The sequence below is a fragment of the Chiloscyllium punctatum genome, chromosome 20 (genome assembly GCF_047496795.1).
Source record: "Chiloscyllium punctatum isolate Juve2018m chromosome 20, sChiPun1.3, whole genome shotgun sequence".
In the NCBI taxonomy this organism is placed as follows: Eukaryota; Metazoa; Chordata; class Chondrichthyes; order Orectolobiformes; family Hemiscylliidae; genus Chiloscyllium; species Chiloscyllium punctatum.
Window position 1 is genome coordinate 82,946,540 of NC_092758.1, and position 25,693 is coordinate 82,972,232.

General features: G+C 44.3%; 1 protein-coding gene across 1 annotated transcript in view; it reads left to right on the forward strand.

Moving 5' to 3' along the window:
* Positions 1-25,693, forward strand: part of LOC140492226 (dedicator of cytokinesis protein 2-like) — a 731,998-nt gene that overhangs the window by 528,743 nt on the left and 177,562 nt on the right. The window contains exon 30 of the mRNA XM_072591134.1: positions 18,320-18,398. Coding sequence (XP_072447235.1) covers positions 18,320-18,398 — 79 coding nt within the window. The remainder of the gene's footprint in view (positions 1-18,319; positions 18,399-25,693) is intronic.

The window sequence follows — 25,693 nt, forward strand, 5'->3', positions numbered from 1 at the left end:
TCCCAGGGCTAGGCCTCCCCACAGGAACAGCTTCTCTAGTGAAATGTATTTCTTCCACAAGGGCTCAGTCCAACCACCAAAAACAGTGAAGACACTTACACAAAAAACAAAGAAAACTAGAGTCCAAGGGCTAAGCCCTACCACAAAATGAACATTGTTCTTTTCTCAAAAAAAGAAAAAAAGAGAAAAGAGTAACACACAGGCTGTAACCAGCCAGGGAAACAACAATCCCCTAATGAGAACTGAGTTTCACCTGAAACACATTGTGAGCATCAGGAGTTTAGAAATCAGTCCTCACTAAAAGGAATGCCAGTTAACAAACTGGCTAAATGATTCAGCCAGTTCAGGAATCAGGTTTCCCTCACACCAACAGTAACATACTGACTGTAGCACCAGCCAGCACAGAGTCAGTCCCCTAAACTGAAGAGACTCTGAATCTCCTGTTTATATCAGTCAGCCAGGGCTTTCCTGATTGGACCAGGTTAACAGTAACATACTGACTGTAGCACCAGCCAGCACAGAGTCAGTCCTCTAAACTGAAGAGACTCTGAATCTCCTGTTTCTATCTGTCAGCCAGGGCTCCCTGATTGGCCCAAGTTAGCATTCCCAATTAGGGAACTCATGCTAATGAGATCCACTTGATCCTTGTTCCAGTCCCCACAACTGCCCTGCTGGAGGGAATATTCAGTCCCAAGTATTCAATAGCGATCTTAGACTCTGAGTAGCTTCTCCATGATCATGAAGAACCCTTTATGGACCTTCATTCCTATATGTTGAAAAACACTTGGACCCAATAACAATGACTGAGAGACTCCATAACTTAATTCAGTCCTCAAGTTCCATCCCCGAACCTCTCTACACTGCTTAGTTTTTAATCGTGAAACCAAGCTTTCTGCACTAATATTATCCTTCGGCTCAGCGTCAATTTTGGTTTGATGAAGCCACGGTGAATCACCCTGGCAAGTTCCACTTGGTTAAATGTAAGCTGTGGCTGTCTTTGTTGAAAATGAAAATAAAGGTCAGAACAGGAAATATCCCTTTTATAATGCGGAAAACCCCAGGAAGTGGGGATGAAGTTAAGTTCCTTGGATTGAGGTGACTATGATGTCAGTATCCTAGGTATATCAAATAAAATAGAACTATCTTTTGATTTAACAGTGATTGAGTCACAGTGCTGAAGTAATGACTTGAATTTATGGATGCTGTGATCACTGAAGTCTAATTTAATCAGCACTCAACTGGATTGTTCCTATCAAGGCAGCCATTACACTGCCATAGGGCAGAAACAGTTCCTGATTAATCTTTCATCCAGCTGCTTTTGCAGTCAGCGAGTTAAACCACATCAATTAAAACGAACAGTGTCTTCCATCGAAGGAAAGACACTGTGGATGTAATTCTTCCCAAAGATCAGGGGTCTCACTGACAGGGAAAGCAAGGCTGGTATTCCCTACTCAATCTCAGAAATGAGTTTTCCCATTCAAGGAAGCACATCTGAACTATAACTCTGTTATAATGAGTTTTCATGCAGCAAGATTGCATGACCTGACAATGAACAGATTTTTTTTTTCAGTAATGCTGTTGAGGTAGATGTGTAGGACAACTTTCCTGCGCAGCTCAGCCTTTAGTGCTGGGGTCTTATATCCCCGGGAGGGCAGATTGGGCCTGCAATGAATCTGACTGAAGAGTCAGCCTGAACTCAGTCTCACGGAGTGACCCACAAACCCATGAATCGGGCAGGAGCACTACTCACTGAGCCAGGGCTCAGACCTCGGTGTGGATTCTCACCCTCTTTGACATAGGAGGGTGATCAACCAAAAACTATAAAGACGCCAACCTGCTGCATGCCAATCTTCAAATATCCCAACCTGACCTTCAATTGCAAAATGCCAAAGTGAAGTTGCCCACGTCATAGTTGGGATGATTTTACACGTACAGTCATTCTCGTATAAAGCGAGTTTTGGCAGCGTGATTTGGCTGCAACATCACTGAAAAATTAGGGAACGGTATTTTCAAGATCACTTACCTCCATTTGCAATAGTGTGATTTCAATGGTGACCATCCTGCACGCTTTGTTCTGTGCATGCGCTGAAGTCCCTATTCCGTTCAGGGCAGCACCATGGCTCAGTGGTTAGCACTGCTGCCTCACAGCACCAAAGACCCGGGTTCAATTCCCGCCTCAGACAACTGTTGTGTTGAGTTTGTGCATTCTCCCTGTGTCTGCATGGGTTTCCTCTGGGTGCTCCGGTTTCCTCCCACAGTCCAAAAATGTGCAGGTCAGGTGAATTGGCCACGCTAAATTGCCTGTAGGTGCATTAATCAGGGGTTAATGTAGTGGAATGGGTCTGGGAGGGTTGCTCTTCGGAGGGTCGGTGTGGACTTGAACAGGCCCCCAAAGGGCCTGTTTCCACACTTTAATGAATCTAATCTAATTGGCATGCTAAATTGCCCATAGTGTTAGGTGTATTAGTCAGAGGGAAATGGGTCTGACTAGGAGAACTACCGTTGGTTACTCTTTGGAGGCTCGGTGTGGACTTGTTGGGCGAAAGGGCCTGTTTTCACACTGTAGAGATTCTATCTTTAACAAAAAGTTTATTTTTTTTTTAATTTGCAAGTTTTGGCAAAAAACTGTTGAAGAAGCAGTTACATTTTAAGAACACAAACTGTTCCTCACCCTGGCACTGCTCTTCGCTCTGCCCTGGCCAATTAGAAAATGCAGAATTTTTCCTTCTCGTTTATTAAATAATGCACGAATGCAGACATATAAATGGATTCTGGTTGGAGATATCCCACCAACCTGTCGATAAAAATCGTCTCTATCCCTTCGGCATCAACAGAAATCTTTTACCCACTTCCCAATTCCTGCCAGCCCTGTGAAAATCAGATCCAGGTTCCATCTCAAATTTATATTATATTCTATATTGGAAGTGAATTGTTTCTCAAACATTAAAATGTCTACAATTTGACTGATGAACCTGCAATGTGAATTCTGGCTCTTATAGTAGCTGATGGTGGTTTTGAGCAGGAATGGACAATTGTGCAAGGAATCATGGTGTTTGACTTCTGATGAATGAGAATCGCTCAATTCAGAAATGGCCGGTCAGAGAGAGAGAGAGACTGTGTGTATGTGTATGTGTGTCTGTGTGTGTATGTGTGTGTGTCTGTGTGTGTGTGTGTATGTCTGTGTGTGTGTGTGTGTGTGTCTGTGTGTGTGTGTGTGTGTGTGAGTGTGTATGTGTGTGTGTGTATGTCTGTGTGTATGTCTGTGTGTATGTGTGTGTGTGTGTCTGTGTGTGTGTGTGTTTGTCTGTGTGTGTGTCTGTGTGTGTGTGTGTGTGTCTGTGTGTGTGTGTGTGTGTATGTCTGTGTGTGTGTGTGTGTCTGTGTGTGTGTGTGTGTGTGTATGTCTGTGTGTGTGTGTGTGTGTGTATGTGTGTGTGTGTGTCTCTGTGTGTGTGTATGTCTGTGTGTGTGTGTCTGTGTGTGTATGTGTGTGTGTCTGTGTGTGTGTGTGTATGTCTGTGTGTGTGTGTGTGTCTGTGTGTGTGTGTGTATGTGTGTGTGTGTGTGTCTGTGTGTGTATGTGTGTGTGTGTGTGTGTCTGTGTGCACGTACGTGCACACATGCATATGTGTGTGTGTATGTGTGTATGTCTGTGTGTGTGTCAGTGTGTGTGTCTGTGTTTGTGTGTGTGTGTGTGTGTGTGTGTGTGTGTGTGTCTGTGTGCACGTACGTGCACACATGCATATGTGTGTGTGTATGTGTGTATGTCTGTGTGTGTGTCAGTGTGTGTGTCTGTGTTTGTGTGTGTGTGTGTGTGTGTGTGTGTGTGTGTGTGTATGTGTGTGTGTGTAGCATGAGAAACTTTAAGGAAATGATGATAGTCTTCTTTCGCCAATAGAGCAGTGGAGCCTGACAAATAGGTTCTGTCAAAGTCTCATCCAGTTGCTATGACTTAATTAACAAGACTCCACTGCATTTTATGGAATATATGATTCAACAAATCATATTATTATATATCACTTCTTTACCTGAAGTTTCCAAGACTATAATGAAAATGAAGAAGCTAATAATATGATCTTTTTTTACCACAACACTACTTTAGAGAGATTTGAGTTTGATGATTTCTCGATATTAACTACCTAAAGTTCTGGCCCAAGGCAGTTCCTCATGATTTCATATAAAATAACAGTGCAATATCACATGAGGGTGCAATAGACCCATGACAATTATTTTAGTTAAAGCTGACATGGCAGCACATGGAGAAGCTGTATTTACTTATTGTATTTCACTGCCTAGAGGGAGAGTTATCCCTTTCTGCTGCTGCATGTGACGATTAAAGTCTTAATAAGATGCATGCCTGTCAGATATAAAGGGTGTTTACATTCTCTTAATCATTATTACTGGCCTGGAGTACTCAGTATTATTGAAGAAGTGTCAGAAAAGCAGTCACAAGTCTAATAATCAAGACAACACCATACATCTTAGTATTAGATATGCAGTTTTCTTCAGTCTTGCTTCAATTGTTTCTGTTTGTCTTCCTCCGTGCGCGCTCATCAAGCCGAAATCAAGACACGCCACACACTATCCTCCTCTTTATGTACTCTTTTTATGATGTTATGACTGCAGAACATCCCACCTCTAGTATTTCCTTCTACACATTTATATCCAACTGGATGGTGATGGCTCGCATGAGGAGGGGACATAGCTTTAAGTTGAGGGGTGATAGATATAGGACAGATGTCAGAGGTAGGTTCTTTACTCAGGGAGTAGTAAGGGTATGGAATGCCTTGCCCGCAACAGTAGTAGACTCGCCAACTTTAAGGACATTTAAATGGTCATTGGATAAACATATAGATGGTAATGGAGTACTGTAGGTTAGATGGACTTCAGATTGGTTTCATAAGTTGGCACAATATCAAGGGCTGAAGGGTCTGCACGGCGCTATAATGTTCTAAGTTCTATGTTCTAAATGATGAGTGAAGGAGCAAAGAGACTCTTCAACCAATATGTCTCTCATAATTGGGATGCCAGATACATCACAATATATACACTGTTATGGACTAGACAAGGCCCCTCAAAATGTTTTAAGAAGGTAGCCAAGACCTCATTATTTCTTTTTATTTTAATGGCAAATGTAAAGTGCCATGTTCCAGATGTAATTTGACTGGTCAAACTACTCAACATCAAGCAAAGCATAATATATTCAAACACTGTAGTTAAAATAGAGAAAAGAAAGAAGACCTTGAAGTAACAACTCTATTGGAAATCTTAACAGAATAATAGATACTGTAACTATCACTAATTAACTGTTCCAATGTAGTAACATCCCATAAAAAAACATTCTTTGGCAAAAAAGCAAATTCAGAGATCAGATTTTCTCATATGCAACCCAGCAATAGAGAGATAGAAAAAATGTCAAATAAAAACTCAGGGAAAGTAGCAGTCAGGAGACATTTACCGTAACTTCCAACCACATTAAGACTCCAACAGCAACTGCTTCTCATTCCTGATGAAGAGTTTTTGCCTGAAATGTTGACTCTTCTGCTCCTTGGATGCTGCATGACCTGCTTTGCTTTTCCAGCACCACACTCTCGACAGCAACTGCTTAAAGCTAAACCTTAAAGAAACTCAAAAAAACCCCTAGAAATTCTGGTCTGTTAGTTGGATCACACCAACTCGGGCTGCTTCTGTTGTTTGAAATTTGATAAAACAAACCAAAGCCTCACGAGTTGTTTATCTTCTCATAGACTGTTCGCTATCTGTCCTCCAATCTCCCTCAACAGAGACCAGGTTAAAACGCACTTCATAAAGCCAGAGCATCATCAGAGTTCCAAACCCTTACAAACACTGTAATCTCTAGAAAAAGTGACAAAACTAGACAAAACCCATGTTGATTTGAAGAAAACAAAACTGGGCAACTCTACTTTGGCCTCTTTGATTTACCTTCAATCACTGAGTGTCTGTCTTAGTCCTGATCTTGATTTCTGCCATCTTATAGGCTTCACTCCTCAATCTGCACTGTACACATAGATCCTACAGCAACTTTGGTCAATAATAGTCCAAAAAAGAAGGAAAGTAAAGTTGAATGGAAAACATCATTTTCCAAATACCTACCTCTTTGTTTCACTGTAAAAGAAAATGCGCCCAGAGTTACATGTCATCATTTTCACTGTCTTTGTGATGTTACAGAGTTTAACATTCTCTACCATCATCCATTTCAATAGCAGATCTGATTGACTAGGTTGTATAACCTTGGGGGAACAGCTCAGTTGTTGAAAGAAATTAATCCTTAGCATTTCTTACACGGAGAACCACACTACTTTTCTCACAGTCCTTTAAAAAATGAAAATTCAGGTAAAAGGCCACGATCAAAGTATTGCATTGGGTCTGCTTTCAGTGGTATCAATCAATCAATCCAATTGCTAATAATCAGTTGGTCGTTCAGAATTGAGAATTGCTGTTAAAAATGTACATTTTGTCAAAGATTTCTCTTTGGCACTCATCTGGACAAATTACAAGAAATACCAAAGTAAAGATAAAACAATATTTACACTGTATGACCAGAAAATGCTGATTGGTTGACAAGTGGACTCTGATTTGCAGAGATATTACCACAGAGAATGCACAAGTTTATGGTGTTTGACAGTTAACTGCTGCATTTTGAACACAGCAGATCGACTCTAGTTGGTCAAGATATTTCCCTTAGATATGAACCAGAGAGTGGCTATCATTCATCTTGTTGTGTTGAAACAGGGTTTGTACGTGTGTATGTTTTTTTCTGTCTTTAAAGAATGGGGTCCTACGTATTAACGAACAGAAACGTAAACCCTGAGTTCTGAAGAAGGGTCACTGGACACAACATGTTAGCTCTGATTTCACTTTGAAACTGCAGCCAGACCTGCTTTCTTTCTCCAGCAATTTCTGTTTTGTTTCTGATTTCCAGCATCCACAGTTCCTTTGCTTTTTTTTCAATACTGTGAATTAATAAAGGCAGCCGAGTAAACACAGAAATCCGCCCTATTGCAAATGCAAATGCTGTAAGATATATAACAGCTGCTAATGATATAAGATGTAATGGAGATGTGACTTGTTTTGAGCTGTGATTTCTGATTTTATTTTCCTCCTCGAGTTTATATATTATTTCACAACAAGTGTGACACAGGAAGACAGTCTGGTTATATAACAGGGCAAAATTCAGGATAACCATGGCAACTGCTATGCATCAGTGAGCCTGCCTTCACATCCTGGTTTTAAGAGTCACATGTCAAGTGATAATGGGCAGTATAAGTCCAATTCCTAATATATAACTGATTGGAATCCCAAGAATGGGGAAATAGTTCATTTGTCCCATTGAATCCTCACCAAACCTCCAAAATGCTTCCCATCCAGGCCCATCCCCTTGCCCTACATTTTCCATGGCCAATCCACCTAACCTGTACATCTTTCGACTGTGGGAGGAGACTGGAAGAGCCCCCCCCACCCTCACAGACACAAGAAGAATGTGCAAAATCCACCCAGACGGTTGCCCAAGGTTGGAATCGAACCTAGATCACTGGCACTGTGAGGCAGCAGTGTTAGCTACTAGTGCCATCCTAAATGTTGAACAAGCATACTGAACATATAACATAAATCTACTTTAAAAATCTCCACAAATTGGCTTATATAGCTCAGAGTTATTGCCGTTAGAAGTGGAGAAACATCACATTCGTGCAGTTTGGTGTGTGGTTTCTGCGATTGACACGTAGGAACATTGTTGTGACATAATGGAACAAGCTATGCACTACATGTAACGGTGATTGACCTGACACAGGAGTGATTGACGTTGTCATTAGTTATAGAAAGTAAAAGGGAAAGTTTTTTCACTTAGTACTGGCATCCCCTGTGACTTTAAAGGGGGAAGCCATTAACCTTGCTTCACCATTTTGTTGACTTCCGGAAGCTATTTCTAGTGGAATTTCCCCTTCCTTGAGAAGGAGAAATAGTCAGGTGAGTTTGCTGTGGATGATACTGATCCCTTTCTTGGCACCTCATCAATTAAATGCTGGCCAAGGAAATCCACTGGGACTTCCTCAACTTGCCCGAATTAATGGGATTTAAGTGATCAGTAATCAAACTGGACCCAATCGAAGGTGCAGGTGGGGGCGGTATCTGGAAGCCACCCTCCTCACTTTGCTTCCACCCTCTCTCCCACTCCCCATCACGCCCATCCCGTAAGAAGTGAAAGGGAAAGGCCTTCTCTCCACTGGATCCCCTGAGAAGTAGTCCTTAACCAACTATCCTGGAAGCTGCTGATTGGCTTCAGGCAAGCTGCGACTCCCCTCTGCAGATCTGTGACTCGTTGAGAAGCTTTCCAGCTCTTACCAAACTCTCTCAGTGCTGGGACAATGAGTTGGTGGACACCAGACCTCCATGATTACTTTGAAAAAGAGGAAGTGGTGGTTTTTATTTTTAATCCCTAAATATTCTTACTTCTATCTCACCATTTTAACAGTTTGGATCGTCTTTGTGGTATTTATTCCAGGAAATAGGTTTTACATTTATTTATGATTCGTGTCATTGAGACTTTCCTTAGATTAAACAGAGGAGCTTGAATGTAGATTTGCTCGCTGAGCTGGAAGGTTCATTACCAGAAGGTAACATCTTCAGTGGGCCTCTGGGCAAAGCACTGTTGATAATTCCTGCTTTCTATTTATATGTTTGTGGTTCTTTGGGTTGATGATGTCATTTCTGGTGGTGACATCATTTCCTGTGGTGATGCCATTTCTTGTTCTTTTTCTCAGGAGGTGGTAGATGGGGTCTAACTCAATGTGTTTGTTGATAGAGTTGTTTGTTGGAATGCCATGCTTCCAGGAATTCTGGTACATGTCTCTGTTTGGCTTGTCCTTATCTGTATGTAAGGATACTAGTGAGAGAGGGTCATGTCATTTTGTGGCTAATTTGTGTTCATGTATCCTGGTGGCTAGTTTTCTGCCTGTTTGCCTAATGTGGTGTTTGTTACAGTCCTTGCACGGTATTTTGTAAGTAACATTAGTTTTACTTGTTGTCTGTATAGGGTCTTTCATGTTCATTAGCTGCTGATTTAGTGTGTTGGTTGGTTTGTGGGCTACCATGATGCCAAGGGGTCTGAGTACCCTGGCAGTCATTTCCCAGATGTCTTTGATGTAGCGGAGAGTAGCAAGGGTTTCTGGACATGTTTTGTCTGCTCGTTGGGTTTGTTGCTGAGAAACCTGCAGATTTTCTGTAGGAAAACAGCACATGCGGATCAAATATTGAACTACAGAAGCAATCACCCCAACATCCACAAACAAAGCTGCATCAGAACATTATTCCAATGAGACACCACACTCTGCAGCACAGAGGAACTATGCAGAGCAGAGGAAATCACCTATACAGTGTATTCAAAAAGAATGGGGCACCCAATGAACACAGAGCAAACTTACATCCAGAACCTCAAACTGAGCTACAAATTTTCTCAAAACTTGCTAAGATGAGCTTGAGTTCCTAGGGACACTGCAATTCCCAGCACCCTGATGATCATGAACGGTGAGTTCAGAAATCCCTGATAAGTGAGCAATCAGGACCATTTAACCATGTTCCCACTTGTTCCGGATTCTATTAGAGAAAATAATTGTTCGCCATCCAGACAATTTAGGCACCTCGGACTAATCGCCCTCAAGTTATACATGAGAAACTAAAAGTAGTTCAGCCCCTCAGATGGTCATTGCTGATCTCATTTCAGCCTCAACTCAATTTCCCGTCCGCTCTCTGTAATCCTTTAATTCATTACTAATTATCTGTCTATCTGCTCCTCAAATCTATGTAGTGCCCTGACATCCACCAAACTCTGGGTGGTGAATTCTCCAGATTCTCAGAACTTTGAGAGGAGTAATTCCTTTAAGTCTGCCGCCTCTTAGCCTAAAACTATGGCCTCTCATTCTGGATTGCTCTACATGACGAAACCTCCTTTCTACATTGACATTTTCAATCCTCTTCATCATGCCTCACAAACTTGATTGAGTTTTTTGAAGAAGTAACAAAGAGGATTAATGAGGACAGAGTGATAGATATGATCCATATGGACTTGAGTAAGGCGTTCGACAAGGTTCCCCATGGGAGACTGATTAGTAAGGTTAGATCTCATGGAATACAGGGAGGACTAGCCATTTGGATACAGAACTGGCTCAAAGGTAGAAGACAAGGGATGCACTAACATCAGAATGAAGCCAGCTAAATTCCACCCAGACTTTATCGAGATTGAAAGAACTAGCCTGAGGGATTGACTAAACTTGGAAGTCTATGGATAGAATTCAGCTGAGGTATATAAGATAGAATCATAGAGTCATAAAGAAGTACAGCATGGAAACAGATCCTTCGGTCCAACCTGTCCATGCCAACCAGATATCCCAACCCAATCTAGTCCCACCTGCCAGCACCTGGCCCATATCCCTCCAAACCCTTCCTATTCATATACCCATCCAAATGCTTCTTAAATGTTGCAATTGTACCAGCCTCCACCACTTCCTCTGGCAGCTCATTCCATACATGTACTACCCTCTGTGTGAAAAAGTTGCCCCGTAGGTCTCTTTTAAATTTTTCCCCTCTCACCCTAAACCTATGCCCTCTAGTTCTGGACTCCCCAACCCCAGGGAAAAGACTTTGCCTATTTACCCTATCCATGCTCCTCATAATTTTGTAAACCTCTATAAGGTCACCCCTCAGCTTCCGACGCTCCAGGGAAAACAGCCCCAGCCTGTTCAGCCTCTCCCTGTAGCTCAGCTCCTCCAATCCTGGCAACATCCTTGTAAATCTTTTCTGAACCCTTTCAAGTTTCACAACATATTTCCAATAGGAAGGAGACCAGAATTGCACACAATATCCCAACAGTGGCCTAACCAATGTCCTGTACGGCCGCAACATGACCTCCCAACTCCTGTACTCAATACTCTGACCAATAAAGGAAAGCATACCAAACACCTTCTTCACTATCCTATCTACCTGCGACTCCACTTTCAAGGAGCTATGAACCTGCACTCCAAGGTCTCTTTGTTCAGCAACACTCCCTAAGACCTTACCATTAAGTGTATAAGTCCTGCCAAGATTTGCTTTTCCAAAATGCAGTGCCTCGTATTTATCTGAATTAAACTCCATCTGCCACCTCTCAGCCCATTGGCCCATCTGGTCAAGATCCTGTTGTAATCTGAGGTAACCCTCTTTACTGTCTACTACACCTCCAATTTTGGTGTCATCTGCAAACTTACTAATTGTACCTTTTATACTCGCATCCAAATCATTTATGTAAATGACAAAAAGTAGAGGACCCAGCACCGATCCTGATGGCACTCCACTGGTCACAGGCCTCCAGTCTGACAAACAACCCTCCACCACCACCCTCTGTCTTCTACCTTTGAGTCAATTCTCTTCATCATGTCTCACAAACTTGATTGAGTTTTTTGAAGAAGTAACAAAGAGGATTGATGAGGGCAGAGTGGTAGATGTGATCTATACGGACTTGTGATCTATGTGATCAAATGTGGCACCTCCCTATTTTTGTTTCCTTATGCCCGTTGTGATGAAGCCCAGTATCTAATTAACCTTTCCATCTGCAGGTTATTCTTTAATGATTTAGATCACTGAGTCTTTAATCTCTTTGCTCCCCGGTTACCCAGTATTTTTCCAACCTCCCATTTGCCATTCTGACCTCTAACATGTACGACCTTGTATTTTTTTATGTGGAACTATCATGCATCAGCTGTTGTTTTGTCACCTACGGTCTGTCCATATGTAGTTCACCGCACTCTCTGACCCAGTTTAGCCTGATCTGCAAACATGGGGATATTTTCAATGTTCCCTGTCCAGTTTATTCGGACAGAGAGTTGAAATGCTGGGTTTCCAACACAAGAAGCCTGAGGGGCGTCAATTTATTCCTGACCCCAGTCCACCAAGCTGACAATGATTTGAGTACCAGTTCCAATTCCCTCCAGGTCTCTAACTCACCATAACCGCGGCTCTGCCTTCATTCTATGAAACTTTATCAAATGCTTTCCTGACATGCATTAAGCGATAGCCAATGATCCTCCTCCATGCACAACTCAGTGATTCCATCAAAGGCAATTTAGTCCATGATTTCCCAATGAACACATCCTGCTGACTCTAGGTAAATCAGCCACTTCTGCCTTGAGGCACTCACTTGCTCATCCCCAGTGACGGACTCGAACAATTCCCACCACAGTCGGCACTAACCTCGTTGGCCAGCAGCGACTTTGTCTCCTGCCATTTCCTGCGTTTCATAATAAGCTTCACCTTGACAATCAAAGCAGTGCATAAATTCTGAATTAGGCAGTAAAGCTGTGATGTGAATTCTCCAGCTCATTGACTTGCTGGGTGCGAGATTGGATGACTTATTTTGCCTTGGGCACGTCGTGTAGACAGCAGTAAAAGACTACCTGACGGCCTGCTTCCTCTCCAAGCCAGCTCCCCACATTCAGTGAACTATCAATTTGACAGGCAGTACCTCTGATTCGCAGCATAATTACAAAAGTTAAGCTTCCATCCTTCCCATTACAGTCGTGGGAAGATCAAATTATGTATGTGGAACATATTAGCATAATTCCACTTGCTGCAGCGTTTTGTTATATGAATAAGTTTATGTAAATTTTCATGAAAGGATAACTAATTTTAGTCATTACATGAACCACAGGGTCCACAGCAGATGTGTTGAAGGCTCCATTTCAAATCTCATTTGCAGATTTTTTTTGTCACACTCTCGAATCCACTGTCTGGGTGCAGTTGATTATCGTCTGTCCCTGCGCACACTGTTTCATAGCTGAAAATCTCCTCTCTCCATTGGCCTTAACCAGTCCATTGCAACTGCTTTTGTTTTGTGGAGGCTGCTGGTAAGGACAACATCTATTTCCCATCTGGACTTGGCCTGAGGGCATTGTAAGTCGGTCATGTTCTATGGTACTGGGGTCTCATGTAACCTGGGCAGGGAGGACTTGTTTTCATGCTTGAAGGATGTACTGAGCCAGTCGGGTTTCCAACAATAAGTTCATTTACTTTGGCATCAGTAACATAATAATTTGTGCTAATGTTGCTGTTACCATGGAGGATGATGCTTTTGTGGTCTCAGAATCCCTCCAGTGAGGAAGCAGGCCATTCTGCCCATCAAGTCCAACTGACCCTTCAGAAGTCATCTCAATCAGAGCCTTCTACCCACACTATCCCTGCATATTCCATCACAAATCGACCTAACCAGCACATCGGGGCAACTTAGCACAGCCAATCCACCTAACCTGCATATCTTTGAACTGTCGGAGGAAACTGGAGCACCCAGAGGAAACCTTCACAGGCACAGGGAGAATGTACAAACTCCACCCAGTCCTAGCACTGTGAGACTACCCTCATGGATCATGCCTACCATTTTGTCTGGGTGTTATCTATTTTGCAACCTTAAAACTACACTTGACTGTCCATTCTCTGGGTTTGCTGTATCTCTGTCCCTACCTTATTCAAGAGTAACTTTTGTGTGACCTTATGTGTGTCCTATAAACTATTCATTTACTTCCCAATATCCAAACGCCCAACTTACAAATGTAATCTCATACAGGACTGTAATCTTAAAGACCTGACACACAAACATTCCCCCACACTTCCAAGCAGCTTCTTTCTTTGTCCTGCGTTGTGCTCTGACTTGCCTACAAATTGACTTGCGAACAGACTCCGGAATAGAACCCATTCACAACCCGGGACTGCCTTTACACAGAACGCTGATCACAGCTTCCCATTCTCTCTTCTCATCGTGTATGATTGTTGGTGTCAGAGTCACAGTCCCAACATTAACATATTCGCTCCCATTATACTGTGCACAGGTCTTCAGGTTTTAATTGATTTGAGCTTTCCAACTCGGTCTGGTCAGATTTGAACTCATAGCCTCTGAATTCCTTGTATGACTATGTAACATAGAAAATAGCAGCATAGGCAGGCTATTTGGCCCTTCAAGCCTGTGCCTGCATCTAATATGATCATCCAACTCATTACCCTGATCCTGCTTTCGCTCCATATCCATTGATCCCATAAGAACCATACCTAATGCCTCCTTGAAAACATTCAGTGTTTTGGTCTCCATTGCACACCTGCCTTCATTGGTCAGGACATTGAGTATAGGAGTTGAAATATCATGTTGCGGGCATTGGTCAGGCTATTGTTAGAGTATTGTGTGCAATCTGGTCACCCTTCTATAGGATGAATGCTTTAAACCTGAGAGGGTTAAAAAAAAATCGCAAGAAGTTGCCAGGGTTTGAGCTAGAGGGAGGGGCTAAATAGGCTGGGGCTGTTTTCCCTGGAGCGTCAAAGGCTGAGGGATGACCTTAAAGAGATTTATAAAATTATGAGGGGCATGGAGAGGGTAAACTGACAAGGTCTTTTCTCAAGGGTGGGGGAGAGAGGGCATAGGTTTAAGGTAAGAGGGGAAAGATTTAAAAGGGGTCTAAGGGGCAACTTTTTCATGCAGAAGATGGTGCGTGTATGCAATGAGCTGCCAGAGGAAATGATGGAGGCAGATACAGTTACAATATTTAAAGGGACCTGGATGGGTCTATAAATAGGAAGGGTTTAGAGGGATATAGGCTAAATGCTGGCAAATGGGACACAGTCAGATTGGGATGTCTCGTCAGTGTGGATGAGTTGGACCGAAGGGTCTGTTTCTGTGCTGTATGACTCTATCACTATGTCTGCACTCTGGGGCAGGGAATTGCACAGGGTCAGCAGTCTCTGGGTGAAGAAATCTCTCCTCATCTGATCCTAATTGGCCTCCGCAGTCCGAGAGTGTGGCTCCGAGTTCTGGACGCTGCAATAATTGGGAATATCCTTCCTGCATTTATCCTGTCGCGTCCATTCGAATTTCATAGGCTTCCATGAGATTTTCCCTCATTCTTCTAAACCCCAGAGAATGTAGTCCTCATTGATCCAGCACCTCTGCAAGCGTCAGTCCTTGGAATCTATCTGATAAATCTTTGTTGCACTCCCCTCATAGCCAGAGTATCCTTCCACACAGATCCCCAAGTGTAGTCTTACCAAGGCCCTGTACAAATGCAGGAAGACATCCCTACTCCTGTACTCAAGCCCTCTTGCGATGAAGGCCAACATACCATTGGACTTCTTCACTGCCTGCTGCAACTGCATTCTCAAACCAATAGTTTGCTGTGGTTTTGATCTCGAATCATGCTGCTTGTACCGGCCGCTGTGAAGCATCTGACTTGAGTCTGCTTGAAGTCTCAAGCTGCATAACCCATTACATTTGCTGAGATCTCACTGAAGCCTCGCTGCACAGAGCCCAAAAGCAACTCCTTCCTGGGATGTTAGGAAAACCCAAATGACCACATGAAAATCCGAGTTGCCATGCATGACTCCTCTAACATTTGACTATTCCCAATGCCTCGAGCAAACTCCCTCCGCTGAACCATAGCTGTTGATGCAATGGCGTGCATCCCATGAAGGGAAGGGTTCATATTCCATCTTTGACTGTGATCCTGCAGCTTATATATCACCTTCCTGTTTCATAGGTACCATCAGTTCCCCAATCCAACTTCTGTAGCGTCCCCTGGCAGACAGAGGTCATAATTTTTATTGGGCTTCAGTCCATACTGAATCCAGCAAGGGAAGTTTGGCTTTGCCTGAAAGCTGCCTAAGATTCATGAATCAGTAGCAGATGGCAGTAGAAATCTACTAATCGCAATATAAAATCAGCCATTAGCATTGCAATATTATAGACTTTGAGTCTCCACATTAATTTTAGTGCATGCAAAGTTCATTTGGCAAGCTCAGATGTGTTCTTCATGCCTGAAGCTAAACTCCCATAAATCTTAAATCACAAATAGGGACTTGCTTAATTCCATCTCCTGCATGCGTTTGGGCCTTCATTGTAAAATAAGACAATCAGTGCCAAGCTCCGTTACAATTAAAAAGAACGTTGAGAGTGGGGGTTGAGCACCAGACACGTCCTGTCACTCTGAACTGTTTCTACAATCATTTTCATGTGCTTTGATTGCTTAGTGCTGCAGGGGATGGTTTATAGTTGCCTCAGTTCAGCTAATAGCCATTCTAACCAGCCATATGTAGGAGCACTAACCAAAGGCCTTTTGACAAGACTACAAATGATACAATGTGGTATAAACAAGTTTGCATGCACAGAGGAACCTCGATTATCCGAATGAGATGGCTGGGCACTATTTTGTTTGGATGATTGATTATTCAGTTAATCGATTCAATGCCTCTCCTCTGGGGCTTGGAGTTTTCTGAAGTTTCCTTTTTTCCTCGCTCTGCTTGCCTTGCTCCCTCTCTCTGTCTCAGGGTTTTTTTCTGGGCAGACATCCCACTTGTGTGTGAGGGACCTGCAGCATTGCTGAAGCCTCCTGCACCCCTCTCCCAACTCCCCCCCCCCCCCACCACCCCATCAGTTCAATGGGAGTGATACGGTGAGCACTTGCTACGTCCACTCCCCATTCAGGAGATTAGGCAGCAGCACACCACACATGAGCCCCTGGGCCTCCGTCCACTCCCCCACCCCAGTCCAACACCGCCTCCCACCCCCACTCCCCAACCTGCACCTCAGTTTGCGCCCCTGCCCTCTGTCCAACCCCCATGAGCCCCACTCCGGTGAGAGCCTCATCCCCATGCTCCATCTGCCCCCGTCCCTGTGGGCTCCCTGTCAGCACCCCCATCAGTCCCCAGTGCACCCCCATATCCCATCCGCCCCCAACCTCACCTCCCCGGGTCAGCCGGACTGGACACCAACAATAAGACTGCTGCTTCCTTTAGGAGGTGAGTCTCAAAATAGCACACGTGCATGCACACACACACAGACACACACAGACACAGACACACACACACATACAGACACACACACATACAGGCACACACACAGACACACACACAGACACACACAGACACACACAGACACACATGCGCATGCACACACAGAAGCACAGACACACACATACAGACACACACACACATAGACACACACAGACACAGACACACACATACAGGCACACACATACAGACACACACACATAGACACACACAGACACATACACACACATACAGACACACACACATATAGGCACACACATAGACACACACACAAAGACACACACACACATACAGACACACACATAGACACACGCACAGAGACACACACACACATACAGACACACACAGGCACACACATACACACACACACACACAGACACACACACACAGACAAACCCACAATTGTTTACTGCAACTTTTTAACAGGTTCCACCTTTACCCTGTAAGGGTCAATGTTGGAGACAATATCTGGGGAAGGGTAGTTTAGGGTGCACCCCTCTGTCAAACTCTAGGGAAAGTGTTGGCGGAGAGAGGGCGGGAGGTCAGTCATTTGGAGTCAGTGCCTGGGCTCCCATCCATGTCCAGTACTGTTCTCAGCAGCAGTTCAGTAAGCCGAGTTCACTTTTAATTACTGTGAACAAAAGACACGATCAGTGTTGGAAACACCTCTTTAATGTAAGGTTTCTATCGGGTCCTTGAGATCTTCGGATAATCTGAGATTCGGATATTTGATGTTCCTCTGTATGTAGAGCACTTTTCACAACCTCAGAGCGTCATAAAGTGCTTTGCAACAGTGAGCGAACTTATGAAATGTTGGCACTGATGTCGTGTATGGAAATGTAGCAGCCAATTTGAGCACAGCAAGTTCCTGCAAACAGTAACATAGCGATACATATACATGTTCAACAAGAGCTAGAGAATCATGAGATCAGTTCTGTGATTAGGATCTGTTTTTTATCATGTTTATCAATTGGACTCTCAATGTGGTTGCAAGAAGCTACACATAATCATCACTGAACCTCAGCAGGTAGAGGAGACATGTCCAAGCATTTAGCCTTCTGGGAGCCAGACAGCACATGGGGGCAATACTTCTCTGGTGCATACTCTATGGCAACCCCTTGACCAATCAGTGTCAACTTGACAACCAATCAGCACCCTTGTTTCCGGCACCAGAACTGTTGATTTCTTTGATAGTTTCCATCCATCAGGCGCAAGATGAAAATCTTTGACAACATATTTCTTCTGCAGTGTACAACCTCCTGTTTTTAAACTGAGATCACTGACACTCCATTCAGTTTCACCTGTACACTCTGCAGGGAAAGAAATGTTTGTGTTATCTGACTGGGCTAAGTTTGATCCCAGCTTCCAGAGTACAATGAGAGTTCACCCAGCCTTTCCAAGCAGGCATTTTAATAAATCTGGATTAATTCATTGTTTCTTTTTATTGTAGAGTCTTTCTGCGAGCCATTAACAAGTTTGCAGAAACTATGAACCAGAAATTCCTGGAGAATATGAACTTTGAGCAACAGGTAAGTCAACATGTGAGACATCTTTTTCAGTCTGCTGCATCTGAATGATAATGGAATCTCTCTAAAGCACCAACAACCTTCAAGACCATTTCACTTTTGATGGTAACTGAATGAGATAACCAGATAATGGCTTTAATCAGAATAAGTGGCCCTGGTTGGTTCATAGAGGTTTGAGGAACTAGTAGGCTGAGGTAAAGGAGATGTTTGATTGAGATGTCTTTGACTCAATCTAAAAGATGCAATTTTCAGGACAGTGCAAGAAATAAGACCTTTTGTTGGTAAGCTTGCTTGAAAGATGAAGGTCTTTGTGATTATCATTTCATGGCATGAGGGTGCTGCTCGATTCCCTACAGTGTGGAAACATGTCATTTGGCCCAAGTCCTCACTGACCCTCCGAAGACTAACCCAACAGACCAAACCTCCCCCTACTGTATTATCTACATTTACTGCTGACTAACGCAGTTAACCTACACATCCCTGAACACTCTGGGCGATCTTGCCCTTGAAAAACTGGCGGTTGAACACTTAATGAAACTGGATTAGTGGTGCTGGAAGAGCACAGCAGTTCAGGCAGCATCCAAGTAGCTTCGAAATCGACATTTCGGGCAAAAGCCCTTCATCAGGAATAAAGGCAGTGAGCCTGAAGCGTGGAGAGATAAGCTAGAGGAGGGTGGGGGTGGGGAGAAAGTAGCATAGAGTACAATGGGTGAGTGGGGGAGGGGATGAAGGTGATAGGTCAAGGAGGAGAGGGTGGAGTGGATAGGTGGAAAAGAAGATAGGCAGGTAGGACAAGTCCGGACAAGTCATGGGGACAGTTACTGAGCTGGAAGTTTAGAACTAGGGTGAGGTGGGGGAAGGGGAAATGAGGAAACTGTTGAAGTCCACATTGATGCCCTGGGGTTGAAGTGTTCCGAGGTGGAAGATGAGGCGTTCTTCCTCCAGGCGTCTGGTGGTGAGGGAGTGGCGGTGAAGGAGGCCCAGGACCTCCATGTCCTCAGCAGAGTGGGAGGGGGAGTTGAAATGTTGGGCCACGGGGCGGTGTGGTTGATTGGTGCGGGTGTCCCGGAGATGTTCCCTAAAGCGCTCTGCTAGGAGGCGCCCAGTCTCCCCAATGTAGAGGAGACCGCATCGGGAGCAAGGGATACAATAAATGATATTAGTTGATGTGCAAGTAAAACTTTGATGGATGTGGAAGGCTCCTTTAGGGCCTTGGATAGAGGTGAGGGAGGAGGTGTGGGCGCAGGTTTTGCAGTTCCTGCGGTGGCAGGGGAAAGTGCCAGGATTGGAGGGTGGGTTGTTTGGGGGGTGTGGACCTGACCAGGTAGTCACGGAGGGAACGGTCTTTGCGGAAGGCGGAAAGGGGTGGGGAGGGAAATATATCCCTGGTCGTGGGGTCTGTTTGGAGGTGGCGGAAATGTCGGCGGATGATTTGGTTTATGTGAAAGTTGGTAGGGTGGAAGGTGAGCACCAGGGGTGTTCTGTCCTTGTTACGGTTGGAGGGGTGGGGTCTGAGGGCGGAGGTGCGGGATGTAGACGAGATGCGTTGGAGGGCATCTTTAACCACGTGGGAAGGGAAATTGCGGTCTCTAAAGAAGGAGGCCATCTGGTGTGTTCTGTGGTGGACTTAATGAAACTGCTGCAGTCCCAGTGGTAATGCACCCACTGGTTCTATGAGGTAGGGAATTCCAGGAATGTGATTCAGCGACACCGACGATATATTTCATAGTCCGTACGAAGTAAGGCTTGGAGGGGAACTTGCTGGCAGTAGCCTACCCAAACATTTGCTACCCTTGTCCTTCTAGGTGGAAGATTTCATGGCTTTGGAAGAGACTGTTGAAGGAACATTGTTGGAGCTAGTAGACCGCTGTCAGTGGAGGGACCAATGTTGGTTGTGGTGGATGGGGTGCCAATCAAGTGGGTTGGTTTGTTTTGCAAGGGTTCAACCTCCTTGAGTGTTACTCGGGCTCCCCCACTCATCCAGATCAGCAGAGAGTACTCCTTTTTTCTCTTGTGAATAGGCTTTAAGGAATCAAGCAATGAGTTATAAGGCTGACCTGAATAACTTGCTTGAAAGATGAAGGTCTTTGTGGTTATCATTTCATGGCATGAGGGTGCTGCTCGAATCCCTACAGTGTGGAAACATGTCATTTGGCCCAAGTCCTCACTGACTCTCCGAAGACTAACCCAACCAGACCTACCCTGCAAGTATCCCCCAGGATGGTGATGGAGGGGCAATAATCAATGGTAAGGCCATTCAATATCAAGGAGACATGGTTGGATTCTTTTTCATTGAAGATTGGTGAGGCCTCTTGTAGAAAACTGTGCCAAGTCCTGGTCGCCCAGTTATAGCAAGGATATTATTAAGCTGGAGAGGGTTCAAAGAGATTTACCAGGAGATCACCAGGTATGGAAGGTTTGAGTTACAAAGAAAAGCTGGATAGGCTGGGATTTTTTTTCACTGGAACACAGAAGATCGAGAGGCGATCCTATAGAAGTTTATAAAATGATGAGGGGTTATAGATAAGAGTTAATGACAGTTGTCTTTTCCCTAGGACGGGAGATTTCAAGACTGGGGGGTACATTTCAAGGGGATAGGAGAAAGATTTAAAAATGACGTGAGGGCCAAATCCTATACATAGAGGGTGGTTTGCGCGTGAAATGAACTTCCTGAGGAAGTGATGGATGTGGGCACAATTACAATGATTAAAAGATATTTGGATAAATACACGAATAGGAAAGGTTTGGGGGGGATATGGACTAGGAGCAGGCAGGTGGGACTAGTTTAGTTTGGGATTATGTTTGGCATGGACTATTTAGACCAAATTATCTGTTTCCATGCTGTATGACTGTATGGCCTTTGTCTGGTACTTGTGCGAGGTGAATGTTGCTTATCTGTCCGATGCAATTGGACACAGACTGCTTCAGCATCTGAAGTTCATTAATATGAAATAGTAGAGAAACTGGGATTTGTCTTCCATCAAGTACAGAGGAGGATTAGATGTTAAAAAGCGGGAGAGGTTTCAATACTACAAATAAGGAGCATCCGTTTCTGCCGGTAAAAGAAATTGCCAAATCAAGGTCAGGGGTTTAAAGTTGCTTGATGAAAGACCAGAGTTGTGAGACTTTTTTTGCACACAGCAACTTGTTACGATTTGGATTGTACTGCCTGAAAGAGTGTGTTAGATGAGTTCAGCGGTAAATTTCAAAAGGGAATTGGACAAACATTTGAAAAGGAAACAAAATTACAGGGCTTCTGGACAAAGAGTGATGAAGTGTGACTAATTGAAAGCTCTTTCAAATTGCTGGCACTAACTCAATGGTCACACCTTCGTCAGCACATTGCATGTTCCATTGAAATATTCTCAATTCAATAGGGATCCATTATCTTTCTCGATGATGTGGTGAGAACAAAGCAATTTTCAAAGTGAAAATGTCCTTATGTTCATATTTAGAGAAAGAAATTGCACTTATGTAGCACCTTTCAGACAATCCCAAAGTGCTTCAAAGTTAATAATTTACTTTTTGAAGTGCAGTCATTGTTGTAATGTAGGAAACAGTTTTCTTTCACAGACAGCACTGTGATAACACAATGTTTGTCTGACTCCACCGCATTTTAGTGGAGATAGAATTATCGTGGAGAATATGAGACCATAACATAAGAACATAAGACGTGGGAGCAGAAGCAGAGCATTCAGCCCACTGAGTCTGCTTTGCTGTGAAGGTGATCATAATTAACATAGAACAGTACAGCACAGGAACAGCCCCTTCAGCCCACCATACCTATGCTAACCATGATTTGGAGATGCCGGTGTTGGACTGGGGTGTACAATGTTAAAAATCACACAACAGGTTTAATTGGAAGCACACTAGCTTTCGGAGCGCCACCTGATGAAGGAGCATCACTCCGAAAGCTAGTGCTTCCAATTAAACCTGTTGGACTATAACCTGGTGTTGTGTGATTTTTAACCTTATGCCAACCATGTTACCATTCTAAACTAATCCCATCTGCCTGCACATGGACCATATCCCTCTATTCCCCTAGTCCAGGAACTCCCCACATACATTCGAGACACCACCCACGCCCTCCACCTCCTCCAAGACTTCCGTTTCCCCGGCCCCCAACACCTCATCTTCACCATGGATATCCAATCCCTCTACACCTCCATCCACCATGACCAGGGCCTCCAAGCTCTCCGTTTTTTCCTCTCCAGACGTCCCAACAGTACCCTTCCACCGACACTCACATTAGTTTGGCCGAACTGGTCCTCACCCTTAACAATTTCTCCTTTGAATCCTCCCACTTCCTCCAGACCAAAGGGGTAGTCATGGGCACACGTATGGGCCCCAGTTATGCCTGTCTCTTTGTTGGCTACGTAGAGCAGTTGATCTTCCGTAATTACACCGGCACCACTCCCCACCTCTTCCTCCGCTACATTGATGACTTCATTGGCGCCACCTCGTGCTCCTGCGAGGAGGTTGAGCAATTCATCAACTTCACCAACACATTCCACCCTGACCTTAAATTTACCTGGACCATCTCTGACACCTCCCTCCCCTTCCTGGACCTCTCCATCTCCATTAATGACGACTGACGTGACACTGACATTTTTTACAAACCCACCGACTCCCACAGCTGCTTGGATTACACCTCTTCCCACCCTACCTCTTGCAAAAATGCCATCCTGTATTCCCAATTCCTCTGCCTCCACTGGATCTGCTCCCAGGAGGATCAGTTCCACCACACCAGATGGCCTCCTTCTTTAGAGACCGCAATTTCCCTTCCCCCTTTGTATTGAGTTGAAGAGTCTTTACTTGGTTCAGTGCAGCATTATGGCTCACTGGTTAGCACTGCCTCCTCACAGCAACAGGCACCTAGATTTAATTCCAGCCTTGGGTGACTGTCTGTATGGGGTTCGCACATTCTCCCAGTCTCTGCATGGGTTTCCTCTGGGTGCTCCGGTTTCCTCCCACAATCCAAAGATATGCAGGTTAGGTGGATTGGCCAGGCTGAATTGCCCGTAGTGTCTCGGTGGATAAGTCACGGGAAATGCAGGGTTACAGGGATCGTGTAGGAACGTGGGCCTGGGTGGGCTGCTCTTTGGAGGGTCAGTGTGGACTCAATGGGCTGAATGGCCTACTTCCACACAGTAGAGATTCTCAGCTGCAGGAGTTGGGTCCACAAACTCTCTTGCTGTTGCACTACTACTGAACGTTATCACCAACCCTAATCCTGAATCCACCGCTTACAGCAATTTAAATCGAACAGGACCCACAAAGGACCGTGTTTGGGGAAAGTGAACAAATGACAGTTTTATGAAATTCTGTAGATGAATTATATGTGAATGCTCTGAGAGTATCATTCATCTCCTGCCTCTGGCCATCTGATGTAAGCTGCCATTGTCATTCTGGTTATGAGGGAAACAGGGTTGAGAGATGTTATGTCAATTCTGTTGTTCCTGCAGCTAAGCAAAAGTGCAGACGCTGGATTCCAAGGTAGACAGGCAGGAGGCTGGAAGAACACAGCAAGCCAGGCAGCAGCAGGAGGTGGAGAAGTCACCATTTCGGGTGTAACCTTTCTTCAGGTCTGGGGTTGGTGTCAGGGGAGCTGCAGATAAAGGGTCGTGAGGCAGGGATGGGTGAATACGGGTCGAGAGTACAGTGTAACAGCCAGCGAGAGAAAGCAGTGCTTCTGCCAACGAACAGCAGTCACTGGGGGAATTTCCTTGCGGAACTCCCAACATCTTTTAATTCACCCACTCTAAATAATTAAGCGTGCCGCAGCACATAACTGGATCAGAAAGAGTGAGGAGCCTGTGCCTGTCATCCAAAATAGCGAGATGTCCAAGTTAATAGACAACGGCTTCTCTGTGTGTCAAATGCATAAATCAAGGAGGAGTGATTTTGTAACAGAGCGCTTGGGTTTTTTTGCTAAGCCATCTGTAGATTGCAGCAGGCATGATTCACGAAAGACAGGCGCGTTTGAAATCATGGTGAAGAGTGAGTTTGAAACAGCAATGGTATAAGTCAAACCTAACTGTTATTTTCAAGGGATATATAAAGGGAGAAAATTGTTTCAGCTCTGGAGTAAAATGTGAACCAGAGGATACAAAAGCTCCACTATTTTGATGGGAGGAGCAGGTGGAAACCCAATGATGTGGCCTTTCTGGAGGTTCTGATCTCTCTCTAAATCTTCCCACACCATTGCCCTGTCAGTAGCCAGACAACTGAAGAAGAGACTGCCGAGCTGCAGGCTTTTCAGCTGGGCGCCAGGGTTGAGGTGGGGGTGGAAAGGATAGAGGGTCAGCACCGAAGGGTATCAGTGTGGAAGGGGGGCATTGGATTAATTGAGCCACAGTGCCAAGAGTAGATCAGCCATAGGGCAAAGACTGTGGGGTATCTGTTACCCCTGCGTGCTGGCATTCTGTTTCATGCACAGATACCCCCAGGTGCGTTTATGTTGCATCTGTCTGCATTCTTATCCATTGTCCAATACTCTTTTTTTTTCCGACTTGGAGGAGCTGGTATTGGACTAGGGTAGACAAAGTTAAAACTCACACAACGCCAGGTTATAGTCCATCAGGTTTAATTGGAAGCACTAGCTTTCTGAGCGCTGCTCCTTCATCATCAGGTGCTCTGAAAGCTAGTGCTTTCAAATAAACCTGTTGGACTATAACTTGGTGTTGTGTGATTGTTAACTTTTTTTTTGGAACTCCTTTCCAAAATGAACTTCACATTTTCTCACATTATACTCCATTTGCCAACATTTAACCTATCAATTTCTCTCTGTAAACTGTTTGCATTCCTCTCATTCCTCCCCTTTCACTTATTTTTCAGTTGTCTGTAAATTTACCGATGATGCATTCGCTTCCTTCCTCCAAGTCATTAACATACACTGTAAACAGATGCGGTCCCAGTTCTGATCCCTGGGAATCCCCACTGGTCTCAGGTCACCAACCTGAAAAAGAACCCTTTTTCTCCATAGCTGTTTACTGCCCACTAGCCAATTGTCTATCCACGCCACTCTACCTCCTACGACATTGTGGCCTCTTAACTTATAACTTAACCTTCTCTGAGATACCAGGTCTTTTCCCCAAAATAGGGGAGTCCAAAACTAGAGGGTATAGGTTTAAAGTGAGAGGGGGAAGACTTAAAAGGGACCTGCAGTGTAACTTTTTCATCCAGAGGATGGTGCATATATGGAATGAGCTGCCAGAGGTAGTGGTGGAAGCTGGTACAATTACAACATTTAAAAGGCATCTGGATGAGTCTTTAAATAGGAAGGGTTTAGAAGGATA